The sequence below is a fragment of the Ptychodera flava genome, chromosome 9 (genome assembly GCF_041260155.1).
Source record: "Ptychodera flava strain L36383 chromosome 9, AS_Pfla_20210202, whole genome shotgun sequence".
In the NCBI taxonomy this organism is placed as follows: Eukaryota; Metazoa; Hemichordata; class Enteropneusta; family Ptychoderidae; genus Ptychodera; species Ptychodera flava.
The window spans coordinates 25332471-25347533 of NC_091936.1; the positions used below are offsets into that span (position 1 = coordinate 25332471).

The 15063-nt window shown below is 34.8% G+C and overlaps 2 protein-coding genes across 2 annotated transcripts in view; both read left to right on the top strand.

Moving 5' to 3' along the window:
* The window catches only part of LOC139139636 (putative ankyrin repeat protein RF_0381), a 45185-nt gene that overhangs the window by 10351 nt on the left and 19771 nt on the right, over window positions 1-15063 (top strand). The window contains exons 10-11 of the mRNA XM_070708506.1: window positions 4102-4203; window positions 4516-4614. Of these exons, the coding sequence (XP_070564607.1) occupies window positions 4102-4203; window positions 4516-4614 (201 nt within the window). The remainder of the gene's footprint in view (window positions 1-4101; window positions 4204-4515; window positions 4615-15063) is intronic.
* LOC139139637 (uncharacterized) lies at window positions 5990-9494 on the top strand. Its single transcript, XM_070708508.1, has 3 exons — window positions 5990-6583; window positions 7953-8129; window positions 8642-9494. The coding sequence occupies exons 1-3, from the start codon at window positions 6128-6130 to the stop codon at window positions 8807-8809; spliced, it is 801 nt and encodes a 266-aa protein (XP_070564609.1). The 5' UTR covers window positions 5990-6127; the 3' UTR covers window positions 8810-9494.

Sequence of the window (15063 nt, forward strand, 5' to 3'; positions counted from 1 at the left end):
AGAAGGATATATTCCACCATGAATGTTTATATTTGAATCCTTTGACTGTATCACTCTATGCGCCTACCTGAAAATCCCTGAACGGTGCATTTAGGGACAGAACCTCACGGCGATGAAATTTCTCCAGCTATAGATTCCACAAATGGATTCAACAATTAAGTAGAATTGCACACGAAGCCTTATGTGTGTCGTCAGCAGAATTTACAGGATATGATAAAATCAACGGGCTGTTCAAATGCAGCGATGCGGAGAACAACACGATGCATTGCTTGCTCTATTCCAACAATGACTTAATCGACACATGGCAGTATGATTCCAACTACATCATATATATTACACATTACATGGAATATGTATTCCCTGTTTAGTTTAGAAAAGACAAATTGTCATTCCCTTATAACTATTTCACTTATAGCTATTTCCAAGTTACCCGTTTGGTGTTGCTGTCTTTGGTTGGCCATTACAAAGTTTATCCATGCTTACTTACCCCAATTTTCATGTACAGCAAATTTACCATCTGGCGGTTGATGAAATGTCTACATTTAATTAAATCTTAAATTTTATCTTTTAATCACAATATAAGGACGCAATTGTATTGCAATCAACACTATGTGATCCTGCGAGTATGAGTTACTGAATTTAGACAACCAAGGCCCAATATAAGTATAATTACATCATATCAGTATATCGAAGGCGCAAAATACAGTGATCTGATTGGTCAAGACGTGAAAATAACCTTACTATATTCGCAATATTGCACGGTTGTAAAACTCGCGAGCGCAAATCCAGAGAAAATGTATTTTTAATGTTTTACACGATGACAATATACTGTTATGGTAAAACAGCAATAAACCACCCCAGCAATACCACTCGGTGTTGACTAGCTTAATCCATATATGCACTTGCTATCGCTCGTGTATATATGTCCTTAATGGTCAAAATCTCGTGGAGACTTCCTTACTGTCAAATGTGTATTGAGTGACTTTTTTGCAAAAAAAATAACATTCGAAGGAGAAAATATACCGCTTGCTGTTATCATAACAGATATTTTTTTTTACTTCCAGTATGGTAAGACACCAATCGATGTTGCAAGTGCTAATAGAAATTCTAGAGTATTAAAGCTGTTGAAAACCAAACACATTGATTCAAAGGCCACGACCCGGGTACGTTAATAATTAATAGTACACGTATACCTGTGATGTTAGCTGTTTCATTTAAAGAGACAATACGTGAAATATTCGCTCGTCATCATAAATAAGTATAGGTAATTGTACGGGTTCGAGTGGGTTTACAATTCTAAACTCACGGCTTTAGCTGACATGTTGTAAACCGTACGAGGCCGAAGGCCGAGTGCGGTTTACAACTTGCCAGCTAAAGCCGTTACTTTCCGCTCAAATCTCATTCCTTTTCGACGGCAATATTTTTCAATTATTGATTATTTTTATTAAATTCAGGTTGCTGGAGTAACTTCTTTGTATGAATAAGGGCTTCGATGAACAACTATTTAAAGAATGCACTGGTCATCGTCCTGATGAAGAATTTCGCACGTACACTGCGTATCAGCAATTTCCTGCAGAAAACCGTGTCTAACGCTTTACAATCCCACAACCTGTGACAAAAGTTGATGCAAATGTTGAAGAGTACCATTCTCCGTGCTGCTCTTCAGATACCATTACGTTTAATAACCTCGTATACAAGTTCATCAGGCCATATTTTCATTCAAAATCAACACGGTGATAAGTTGTCATTGAAATGTAATTTTGCTAGTTCATTAAAAGTTGCCATGTGTACAATCTGCCAGATGTTTTATTTTCGTTTGTATGTAGATAAGTAAACCTTTACGCGTACATTGATATGGAAAGTAGTAAACCTTACGTCTGTATTCATATGATAATGAAGTATATTCATTAAACTGTAAGGTTTACTAATTTCCATATCAATGAACCGTAATGGTTACTTATTTGCATAAGAACAATTGGTGTTGCGATAATAAAACGTACGGTGAGAAGAATGTGTCACATGACCATGAGTGGTATAAGTCAGAAAACCATTCTGTTATTGCAATAGCCACTGTGTTTTATGCTGGATAACCTTCTTCTGATTTCCATATAAATCATGCCAATCATAATATCAAATATCCTTGTAACAAATAGAACTTGAAGATGGTTTAGCCTTTCAGGGCTCAACCACATTATGTAGGTGGACCATATGAATACGCGTGCTACCAGAAAGTCAGGCTTCTGCTATCACTGCGCGTCTTGATCTGCAAAACCTAAAAAACACAGATCACCATAACGGTGTTACTTAGATTCATGGTTTTAGTCATGTATGTTGGTTGTTTGTTCTATTGTTTGTTTGTTTGTTTGTTTGTTCCATTGTTATCATCTTTCTGAAACTCTTGTAAGCCAATAATGCAAGGTGCCAGTTCTGAAAAATCTCAGATAACACCGATTGTCCATCCAGGCGCATATTTTTGTAATGCTTACATGCCGTAATTATCTGAGACTTGCAGTTTTGCTTGAAGTTCACGAAAATTCATGCTGATCGTGAAGATTTGTTCGAATTATATTAATGCTCTTATTCCTTGTAATCCAACTTAAAGGGTTTTTATATAGCAATAGTACGCTTTCAGTCACGATAAATCAATAATTTCTGACATGTTGGAGACGTCGAAAGCTATATAGTCTGCAAACTTACAACTTGGCAATGGTTAACCTATGCACATGTGTCTTTATTATGTAGATATTGTTTGTGTAAGAGTATGAATACTTTGCATATAGTACGTTAAAATTTATCCTTCTAACTATGAAGAGGTTAGAATATGATTTATGTAGCAATTGTCACATTGCGTTTTCATGATACTTCCGATTTCCGCTGTCAATGTAAAAAGCAATCGCCCGTGTGTATGGTCAAGGGCAAAAATAGCTTTCAAAAATTTGGAACAAACGCGGCATCAGTAATAACATAACTTAACAGCATTCCACAGAATACTTAAGTTTGCAATTTGCAGGACTAAAATCAAGGAATGTATGGATATACAGTTCCGAGATATTATCTTCGGGTATAATTTGTACAGAATATCTGAAGTATTAAAATAGTGATTCAAAAACTTAAAGTTCTACCTGAAAGAGAAATCGAAGTTGAATATTTCACAGAATTATTCTTTGAAATATCAATTTCAGTTTTTTTGTTCTACTACCACCGCTTTGATTGAGCGCGCAAGGTTTTGTTTGTCACCACATCTCAAGCAGTCTTAATACATGAAAGTGTACGCACAATTCTATTTTCTTGAAGCCTATGAGGGTTTTATCACTTTCTGAACGTTAACAAAGACCATGTTATGTTATTAAGTGGCAGTTTACCATATTAAATTTAAATGTACAGTTCCCTTGTTGTTTTATGTGAATATCCTTTATTTACACTTCAACTGGCTGATAGTTGAACGCAAACAATGTTCTAAGAAAGTGTGGCGCTACATACATATCATTCATGTGAAATGATAATATTCCTAACAAGCCTTCACACGTTGCGGGACTGATTTTTTCTCACGGTACCTACTTCCGGGTAGATTATTTAACTAACATTTATTTCCCTCGTGATTTTACCTTGTATAGTTTTTTATCAATTAAACGGCAATTGCAACGTTCAAAGAGGATAATGATTATGTGGCAGAAATAAAAAGATACAAAATGTTCCTCAAAAGACGATGTGTAATTTCAATGATAGCTACTTGCACTCACCCCATTAACATGTTATCCATCAAGCCTCGGTCAGACTTGACCATTTCATTTTCTATTTTAGTAATTGAAGTCTCACGGGAGCCTGGGACGTCGTTTAGACAGACCCGTCCAAAATCACGCACAATTCTGCGGTTTTTATCAGATGCAAATACGTCAACAGTATGCCCATACACGGGTAGTGTGAAGAGTTGTGTTCATGTTTTCATTTCTTCTTTCTTTTCATGGCAGTCACTGTCTGCCAATTTATGCACCACACGGTACTTTTAAATGTGAAGATGTATAGTATACTATATCTTAATATGTCAGCGCATCTGACTACATATATATGTAATCAAATATCTTTTTGTCTGATACGTTTTAGCGGGAAGAACATCATCCTGAAGACATAAAGGCGGAACAAAATTTCATCACAAGAGTAAAGTCTCTCCTAAAGTCTGGTGGTGACATCAATGCTAAGGATAGGGTATAGTTACTTACAATTTGGACGCTTGTACTGATATTGAATAAATATTGTAAGGTTAAAACAATTTTTCCCTGATTTTAAAAGAGGCTTTCTAATTTTCTGTTGACTGCATTGGATATCACATACTTCATCCTCTCATGCTTCTCATGGCCTACTGAAAGATAAAAATATGTCGTTCATTTTAACGTGTCCTCTTTCGCTTTCCAACACATCATTAAGCATTCAACCATCATTTTTAAGGTAGTTTATTTGATACAGTACAAAAAGGTTCGGCCACCTGAAAAGGTAATCGAATATCATTTTCACCAACAGGATGGAAATATACCTCTCCATGTTGCCACAAAAAACAACTGGATGAATGCTGTACTATATTTGTTGGAACAAGAAGCAGACGTTGGAAGATATGATTCGGTATGACATCTATGAATTTTGAAATTGTGAAAAGCCAACTTTTGACAATAGATGTAGCTTAAATGTACCCAGTTTCTGAAAGGTTTTACTCAAAAAGGCTTGAAGAAAAGATCTATCATAGGTCTATATGTAACCTATTCTAAAACATTTCCTAAAGTATTTTGTGTATGAATGTCCATTTCTGTGAACAGTAAACCAAGTAAAAGCTATGTGAATAATGATTGCACATCCGCCCTTATAAACTTTAATCGTTTAACACCTTAGGGTATATAACTCAGTAGTGTTTCGTGTTAACTTGTGCATTATGTGCTGCAAAAGTACACTTATTCATTTGCACTGAGCAAGTAGGTTCTTTAAATTATGCCGGAATCACGAATGGATGTCATTTTGTTCCCCAAACTTGCTTCATGGGAAGACTACATTTACTAATTTATGAACACGGCAATGGTACCCCGGAACCGATTCGACGCATATATCAGTCGAACAGCCAAGCCCTCATTTACATGTGGTTAAACATAATTTTCATTTGAATGTCGAGACCGTTACTTTTCGCAACTGAGTGAGTTGCGAATTTGCCACGTCTGAGTGTACCATTTTGAAACAGCAATTTTGACTGCTTGAATCGATCAATCCATATTATCTTTGCTACACAATGGGTTAGTTATAGTATTCTTGCCTGTAGAGATATTTTCAGGCGATTTTAATTGAAATTAGTGATATCTGTGAGCGTAAGATACAAGTGTGTTTCAGTGCTCTGCAATTCGACCTGAACTTTAATTTTGACACCTGCCGTAACGCAAGATTTATCATGTTTAAAATTTAGATGAATATGTGCCTGGGATTATAAACGATATTTCTACCAAGTTTCGAGATTGCTTACCGAATCTAGAATATTGGCGATTTTTTGAAAAGTACCTAATTCTCGAACTCGGTATTAAGAATTCAGAGTACACAGTGAGTGACGTCACGTTTGATATTATGATAACAATCAGCAGAGGTCATGCCCTTCCTGCCACGGTCGCTAGTCGGTCAGATCAGCATGGCGACCGGCGCGGCCTCTCAGTTCCTCGGGAAATCGGATGGTTAATTTTGACACCAATTGTAACTTAAGCATTTAAAAATTAAGAAAGTGTCATTTTCGATGGAACGTATATGGCACAAGACCACTAATTCATTTCCCATAGGCCACCACAGTAGCGTTGAGCTCGATTTTCCTATTTTAAAACATTCAGCGGCACGAATCCTCTTAACAGGTGTTAGGTCAATGTCAGCTTGACTACTGATTAATTTTTCGTGTGGGCAAGTCCACGGAAATTTTGAGATAGCGATGAAAATAGCGCCCTCAGTGGTGTTTTTGACAAATTTCAGGCTTATTGGCTGAGTTCGATTCTGACCCGGGTAGCGACCCGGGTAGCAAACACTTACGTCATTGGACACTACTTAGCATGCGCAGAAATGTAACCCGGGAGATACGAAACGAACGACAACAGAGTAGTAACCCATGTAAACAATAATGGCGACCGAGTTTAATGAATTTCTAGTTTTTCGAAATTTTTTTGAGGATTGTGACCAAGCTTTAGACTCCGCAGCAGTTATTCAACTCCGGACAAATACTGCTATCATTGTCGCTCTGAGTTGTTTGTTTTTGCGCCGAAAATGTGTCCCACGGATTACAAACTTTGCAGAAAATGTCGTACCACAGTATTCTTTGCAAGATTTCTGCATACACTTCCGTATCTGCAAAGATATCTTCACCATTGTACTGGGTAGAATCTCCCGTGTTATTTCAATTGAGCATCCTGGTGGCCGACCTCAAGTGAGCCCAGAAAAACAGCTGTTGGTGTGGATTTGGTACATGGTAAATCAAGAATCAATCAGGGAAGTTGGGCACATTTTCAATCTCTCAAAATCGACAGTTCATTCTTTGGTAAAGCGTGTAACCAAAGCTGTCATTGCTACGATGAAAGATGTAAGTACACATTCTATTTTCTGTATTATTTTTATGGTATATTTGGGAACAGAACTATATTTAGCATTAATTAAAGATAGGCAAATCCGTAATGTATGAGATCGGCCCTCAAGTCATGCTTTCATTGTATCTCGCTTGGATTATTGCAATAGTTTACTTTTCGGCCTCCCTTCATTTGGAATACGCAAACTGCAAACAATTCAAAATTCGGCAGCTCGACTTGCCACCAGGAAGAAGAAAAGTGATCATAGCCCATTCTTTGTGACCTCCATTGGCTGCCTGTCCAACACATCTATTTCAAAATTCTTTGTATTACTTTCAAAGTTATCTGTAGCCTAGCTGTGGGTCCACAGCTGTGGTGTTTTCGGATAGGATTTCCACCTTTAAGGGGCTGGTTTTGACTTTTCCGATTCTTTACCCGGTATTGGAAAAGTAAAAAACTAGTCCCTAAAAGGTGGAAATCCCGTCCGAAAACACCACAGCTGTGGACCCACAGCTATCTGTAGCCATGTACCATCTTATCTTGATGAGCTTTTGATTTGACGTTGTACCAGTCACACCTAACGTTCACATTCTAATGGGGAAATTAACTTACATCAACCCATTGGTCGCACATCTTACTGCGGAGATAGAGAGCTTTTTCAATTTGTGTGCCTCATCTGTGGAATTCTTTACCGCACACCGTCACACCTTTGTGCACCTCAGTCATTTGATAATTTTAAAGTAAGGTTAAAAACTTACACTTTTAAGTCATTTTACATATGAGTTTAATATTTTTATCTACTTTTAACCATTCTGTGATTTTATAAGTTGTTACTGTTATTGATAATTTTTTTAATTGCTATTATTTTTCACTTTTAATGTAAATTGCATTGAGATATTTAAATATGTAATGTACTATATAAGAAATATAGATTATGATTATTAATATATAGAGTATTGATGTTTCTTATTAGATAGAGCAAAGTTTCTTTGGTGGAGAAAGAGTGAACTCATCAAGTTTTACACTTGTAGAGTCGTTTTGTCTGGGATTGTGGAGTTGTTTTTTGCCACAACTTTCATTACAAAACATGACACAAACACAGTGAAAATAAAAGTGACATATGAAAATTTTCATAGTGTCAAACAATCCATTAAATATTTAAATTTGTTCATGATTGATTATGGAGGATGTAATTTTTGGGGAATTGTATATTTTTGTGATCTAGGTCTAATAATGTAATTTTCCTAGACATTTTTGTCTTTTAACCTTTTAAAAAGTTCTCACAATTTTCAAGATTAAAATGTGTTAGCAAATAATTAAATGAAGAAAGTTTAAAAAATTCACTAAGATGAAAAAAATTTATCCATATTTTCTCCTTTTTTCCAGGTTATCAAGTGGCCAGCACAGGAGCGACAAAGGGAGATTTCCCAGGGCTTCCAGCTTGATTATGGTTTGCCAGGTGTCGTCGGAATCATTGATGGAACTCACATTCGACTGTCAGGTTGTATTGGTGGAGCTCAGGATTATATCAATAGGAAAGGTTATGCATCAATGCAACTTCAGGTGAGGATTTCTTATTTATAATGATAGTTTTGATTATAATGCATGCTGTTCCATGATGAGAGATTGTCCATTTATGTAATATTATATTACAGCTTTGTCAATACCAGTGAATGTTGTGACATCATACCCTTGGACTATTACTGATGTTTCTGATTATCTGATTATTGTGGCGCAAGATGTTTCTACAAAGCTAGAAAATCACTAGCATTGCCAAAACTACAAAGTATAGCAATGATACACCCCCTCAGTGTCTATAATGGACTTAAGTAAACCTTACACAACATAATGTTCTCGGCTTTGCCTCGTACATAATGTCATGCAAACTTCGCTTTAATCCATTATGGGCCAGGAGGGGTAATTGTGAAATGCTGGATGGTGAGCTATAGCAGTCAACTGTTTGGAGGAATATATTCTATTTTGAAAAGTTTCATAATCTTATTACACGAGACACTTTATTCTGCTGTGAATATTTGGGAATTTGCTGAGTTTAGTTGCATCTCATTTTTTTCCAGGTCATTGTAGACGATCATCTATTGATCACTAACGCATACACTGGATGGCCTGGCTGCACACATGATGCCCGTGTCCTTCGGAATTCTTCAGTGTTTACAGGAATTGAGACAGATCAAGTGACTCTGGATCCCGGAAAAATATCATTGGTGATTCAGCCTACCCTCTGAGAGAATGGCTCATCACTCCTTTCAGAGACAATGGATTTCTCAATATTCAACAACGCAGGTTTAATCGTGTACTTTCATCTTGTCGTCAAAATGTTGAAAGATCGATTGGGCATTTAAAGGGGCGTGTGAGGAGACTCAGAGAATTGCCAATGCATAGTCCAGAGGATGTGTGTGAGACCATTATTTCTGGTTGTATTCTGCACAATCTATGCATTGTCCATCATGATGACGTGGAAAACTATATTGATTTAGATCCACAACATATCAATGATCCAAACCAATATCCAAATATTCATGTGAATGCACCTGGAGGTATTGTCAGAAGACAACAACTGATGAATCATTTACAATAAGGGATAATTCAAAAATCAGTGAGACTTAATCTTGAAAGTTGTTTAGCTGTTATAAGAAAAAAATTAATATTAAATTTTGCTGAATGTACTTCTAACCTGAAATATTTAATCTTAATCCTTCTCTTAATTTAATTTTAGACATAAATTATAAATATGTTTTGATATGTTACAGAAAGACTATTCAATGAAATCGTTTTGTCAAGTATTATTACACTAATCAGTTATTTAACTACAAGTATTGTTAATTTTTTAAATATTTGAAATACTTGTAAAAATATTCACTGCTATGATTATTTGTCAGTGATTTGCATTAAAGACATTGTTCATTCATTACATGATTGTTTGATGTGTTTTTATCAAATGTCTCAGAAATGACAAAAGTTATCACAGCTAATACAAGAGGTTAGGATTCATTTGTACTCATATACGGTACATGTACTATATGTGAAGAGATACTCAAATATTTTCATAGAAATATATTTCTTACAAAGAATTTGAAATTTCCAGATGAATTCTTCAGTGTCATATATAAGTTAAACAGCTCTGATAAAATTTCTTAATTTATCCAAAAAAATAATTTGTGTCATCCTGTGCAATGCCAAATCCAGTTTACCTTCTAGTGGTCAATAGTTTCACCTGAAAATATTTCAATTCCATGGTCTCATCAGTTTTATACTTATTTCATTCAAAAGGACCCCAGGGCATACGCTTTCTCAACATCACTTCTTGATCTTTTTGCCAGAGGTCCACATATCTTTCTTCCATTGATTTGACTTTGTTGTGTGTACTGATACTTTACTGTCTGTTCTGTGCTGTTTTGTGTCTATGTTTGTAACAATTGACCATGTATATTATTGGATTATGGATGGGTACAATTTTGATTACTTTACTCATTGCAGAGTCTGAAACAAAGCTAACATAAATTGTTTACACAGTTCCCATGCCTTTACATAAGACACAGTGGTGGGTTAATTGACTACATATTACTCTAGTACAAGGATTTATACAGTGACACAATAAAACATCAGGTTTAGCAGTAATTTTAATAAGAGAAGATAGTGTCATATTACAAATTAATCAGATATTTGTTGATAAATTAAGATCATATATTTATAAATATTTTATTGCATTAAATATTAATGTTATAGTCAGAAGCTATAAAGCTAAAAACATTAATAATGATTGGAATCCACATTTGCATAAAAACTATTCATGAAAAAGCAAAGACCCTTTTCCAGTATTGTCCTGTCTAAGATGTTACAAATGAGTATATTAAATTACACACTTGTTCTATTCAACGTCTACTACAGTACATGTGAAATCTATTCTAGGTATAATACATTACATATCAGTTCTACTGAATGGAAGTAAATTACAATTCAAATTCTATTCAAGGTATACTACAGTACATGTGAAATCTATTCTAGGTATAATACATTACATATCAGTTCTACTGAATGGAAGTAAATTACAATTCAAATTCTATTCAAGGTATACTACAGTACATGTGAAGTCTATTCTAGGTATAATACATTACATATCAGTTCTACTGAATGGAAGTAAATTACAATTCAAATTCTATTCAAGGTCTACTACAGTACATGTGAAGTCTATTCTAGGTATAATACATTACATATCAGTTCTACTGAATAAAGTAAATTACAATTCAAATTCTATTCAAGGTATACTACAGTACATGTGAAGTCTATTCTAGGTATAATACATTACATATCAGTTCTACTGAATGGAAGTAAATTACAATTCAAATCTATTCAAGGTATACTACAGTACATGTGAAGTCTATTCTAGGTATAGTACATTACATATCAGTTCTACTGAATGGAAGTAAATTACAATTCAAATTCTATTCAAGGTCTATCACAGTACATGTGAAATCTATTCTAGGTATAATACATTACATATCAGTTCTACTGAATGGAAGTAAATTTCAATTCAAATTCTATTCAAGGTCTACTACAGTACATGTGAAGTCTATTCTAGGTATAATACATTACATATCAGTTCTACTGAATGGAAGTAAATTACAATTCAAATTCTATTCAAGGTCTACTACAGTACATGTGAAGTCTATTCTAGGTATAATACATTACATATCAGTTCTACTGAATGGAAGTAAATTACAATTCAAATTCTATTCAAGGTATACTACAGTAAATGTGAAGTCTTTGCTAGGTATAATACATTACATATCAGTTCTACTGAATGGAAGTAAATTACAATTCAAATTCTATTCAAGGTATACTACAGTACATGTGAAATCTATTCTAGGTATAATACATTACATATCAGTTCTACTGAATAGAAGTAAATTACAATTCAAATTCTATTCAAGACATGATACGTTACATATCAATTCCATCTAAGTCATATAAAATTACAGATCAGTTCAATTCATTGTACATTTCTCAAGTAACTTATTATGAACGCTATTCAAGATATAATAACTTACAAATATTTTCTTTTTTAGGATTTAATAAACTTACCCACTGCTATGCCAGCTATAACAATTACACAATAATTTTACACAAGGTATACTAAATCACTATCATTTTATTAAAGTTATAATATTTTACAAATCAATTCTCTCTGGCTTGCTATAAATGGAGATGTATTTTTGACATATTACTTGTACCAAGGTTTGAAATTTACACAAAAAAGTCAACTATTTTCAATAGAAGTTTTGAAAAAGACTAAGTGCTAAACTTTGCATTACTGTTTCTCTATTTGATTAAATTTTGTGTGCATTTTTGAAAAGTTAAGCATATTTTAATTCCTGTCAATTAATAATTCTCCCATCTATCCACAAAGAACATCAACTATTTCATGGAACAGTTTTTGATAAAAAATTTGAAATGATCAAAACAGTCGACTGGATGAAAAACTGTGATGAAATTTTAAAAAATTACACAAGATCAATGTTGGTCATTATGAAACATTTTTGGTAAAACTGTGGACAATGAATATTTGTAATTGTATGGAAATCAATGAAGGCCATCTAATGTCCAGATGAAAAAAAATTATTCAAAAAATCATTGTGTTGTTACAGACAACAAAAGACCTCTATTGAAATATTTAGGAAACCTATCAAAGCACTCAGAAAAATTAAGGGTGACTTTTATTAGCACAAACTATCTGTGTAATTCAGTTCGTATTTTTCATTTTAATTCAATTTTCATTCTTACTCAGAGACCGTTCGTATAAATTCAACATTCTATCCATTCTCTTCATTTTTTCTGTGTGTTGCTTCTCCATTAGCTCAACAGATCATCATTTTTCTTTTCCATTTGTGAAATTGCTGCAATTATTTTGTCTTGAGGGGAAACTCTATCAGATGTTTTGTTTCTTTTTCTAGATTTACGTGGTGTTGCATCAGTAGAAGCTGTGGTCTGTGTTGTGTCTGCTGTATTTGTCGTTGTCATGTCTGTCATTTCTGTCACTGTTGTTACTATAGAATCCTTGTTCTTGTTACTTGTGTCTGTTAGATTAAGGGAGTCAATGGTACATGTAGGATTTGTAGACTCTTTCATCCCATACAGATTATCAAATTCTTTGAAATGTCTACAAGTTTTCCTTTCACCACCAGTTTTCTTTCTATTATCGATTACTTCCATGTAGGACTTTTTTAGATTTTTCCATTTATCTCTCACTTGTGAAATAGTAACATAAATACCTGCTTTTTCCATTTCTGACACAATGCTTTGCCACAATTTCTCATGTCTTACACTTTGTTTAAACACATCTTCCATATCTGATCTCAGAACAACTAATAAAGTTTCTTCCCTATCTGTCCAGATATGAACTTTATCTATGTTAGTGTTGTTTTCTGTGCTTGTTTTTTTTGTAGGCTCTGCTTGATCTTGTTGTGCTTGTGTTTCATTCTCTCCATCTTTGCTATGCTGACTAGTTTGCTTTCCATTTTCTTTTTGTTTTCCGTTATGTGCTGCTATAGCCTGGTTAAGTATAGCTTGTTTGATGTTGGAGTCTATTCAAGATAATAATTAGTGTATTTAGGTCACGATTCAATTTTTTACTCATTAATTGATTTATTTGTTTGTTTATTTTAATCAGGCTCTAGGCACTAAGGCCAGTAGAAATGTAAGAAAAAATACATAACATAGATACACAGTAAATATAATTTGCCCAGTAAACATAATACTTACAGTGCATATGTCATCATGCTGCATATCTCTCACACAAAAAATACTAAATACAAAATGGTCAGAATAGCAAGTACAGACCTCACACATGGACATAGATTGACTTGTATCGTTACAATGTATCAGTACATATTTCCAGTCAGCTGACTTCAACGCCAAAATAAACAAAACGACTGCTGCATGACGTTTGATGAAACTTTTGCGTTTATTTGTCGTTACTAATACTTACCAAGGTTCGGTGATTTCAACAAATATGCAATTTCTTTCTGGACTTGAATAACTGTTCGTGGGCGATTTTCGTTCGCTGCGTCAACAATTTCAAGCTGAAAGCTGACGTGAAACATTAAATTTAGAATATGAAAATAATATTGACGTTGCCTGATCGGTTTTGCATTTCATTTTTCATGTCGAAAAAATAATAACAAAAAAAATTTGCCGGAAAATCGGGAGTATCACAGTAAAACATATATACTACCTAGCTGCAATATATAACCTTGGTTGGCCGTGGGGCTTGGACTTCTGTCGTGCGGCTCGTCCTTGGGGCAAGGCGCCAGCCGCACAAGCTGAGATGCCCAAGTACGTATACCACGGCAAACCACTCAAATTTCAAAGAGAGTATCGCCAGATTTTGTCGTCTGCACAAGTACGGCGAGTGCATAGATACAGATGCACTGTAAAAGTTATGAACATTGCTGGTTAGTCAATGCAAAAGCGTCGGTTACCGCTTTCTTTCTCGAAAATGACAAAAATATATAAAAAACTGTATCTACTCACGATTGTTTGGTGGCCATTTTGTCGAGTTCTAACCCAAGTAACCTTGGTCGTAACGCAGGAGAGGCCCGGGTTCAGTTCAAAGGTCAAATGACGTAATTTTCGTCATCAGAGTAGCAACTCGAAGTCGTTCGGTTGCAACGCGCGCTACTCGGGTCGCTACTCGGGTTACAATCGAACTCGGCCATTGTTATGATGTCTATTAGCCCTAGAACTCTTCATATTACCACCAAATGCTTCAGCCATTATTCACAACAGTCTGCATTTTGATTCAGGCAGAAAAATATCTTTACAAAAATTATTGACGTTAAAGTTCAAACTAAACAAGCATCCATGCAGATATCAAAACTTCAAGGTCTGCACTATTTTTCTTCCGAAGTGAATTAGTGCATGGGCTTGTGCCATATGGAACTACCCATATGTCAATTCTGAGTTCTTCTATCTTCTGGTTTTGCAGTAAATCCTCAGAAGCGGCCCGGTGGATTTGTGTCACAGTGAAGGCTCACTTTGACTTCATTTACAAAATAACAAAAGAAAATTTGGAATAAAATCACCGAACGGCATAGTTCAACATCTATTTTATAAATGTGGTAATTTTTATTTATTTTGAGCTCGTCTTTTACGTTATTTTTCGACGGAAAAGTGCTCCGAATCGCCGGCGCGCCGGCATTACAGTGTATTCAAAAGTTATCGAACGTGGCTTAGTTAATAGCGTCTATGCAAATGAGGGCTTGGCTGTCTGACTGATATTTGGCGACAATCATCCTACTAAAATGAAATGGCAATTGTATATATCACTGGTCCATGGCAGTAGTGATCATTCTTACCGGTTAAAGGCTGTGAAAACACATTGAATTAGTAATTTGCTCCAATTGATTGATTAAGACAATCGAATGAATGTTCTCTTAGCAAAAATATTTTCAAAGTCCCAATTGGCGAGTTCAAATCTCCT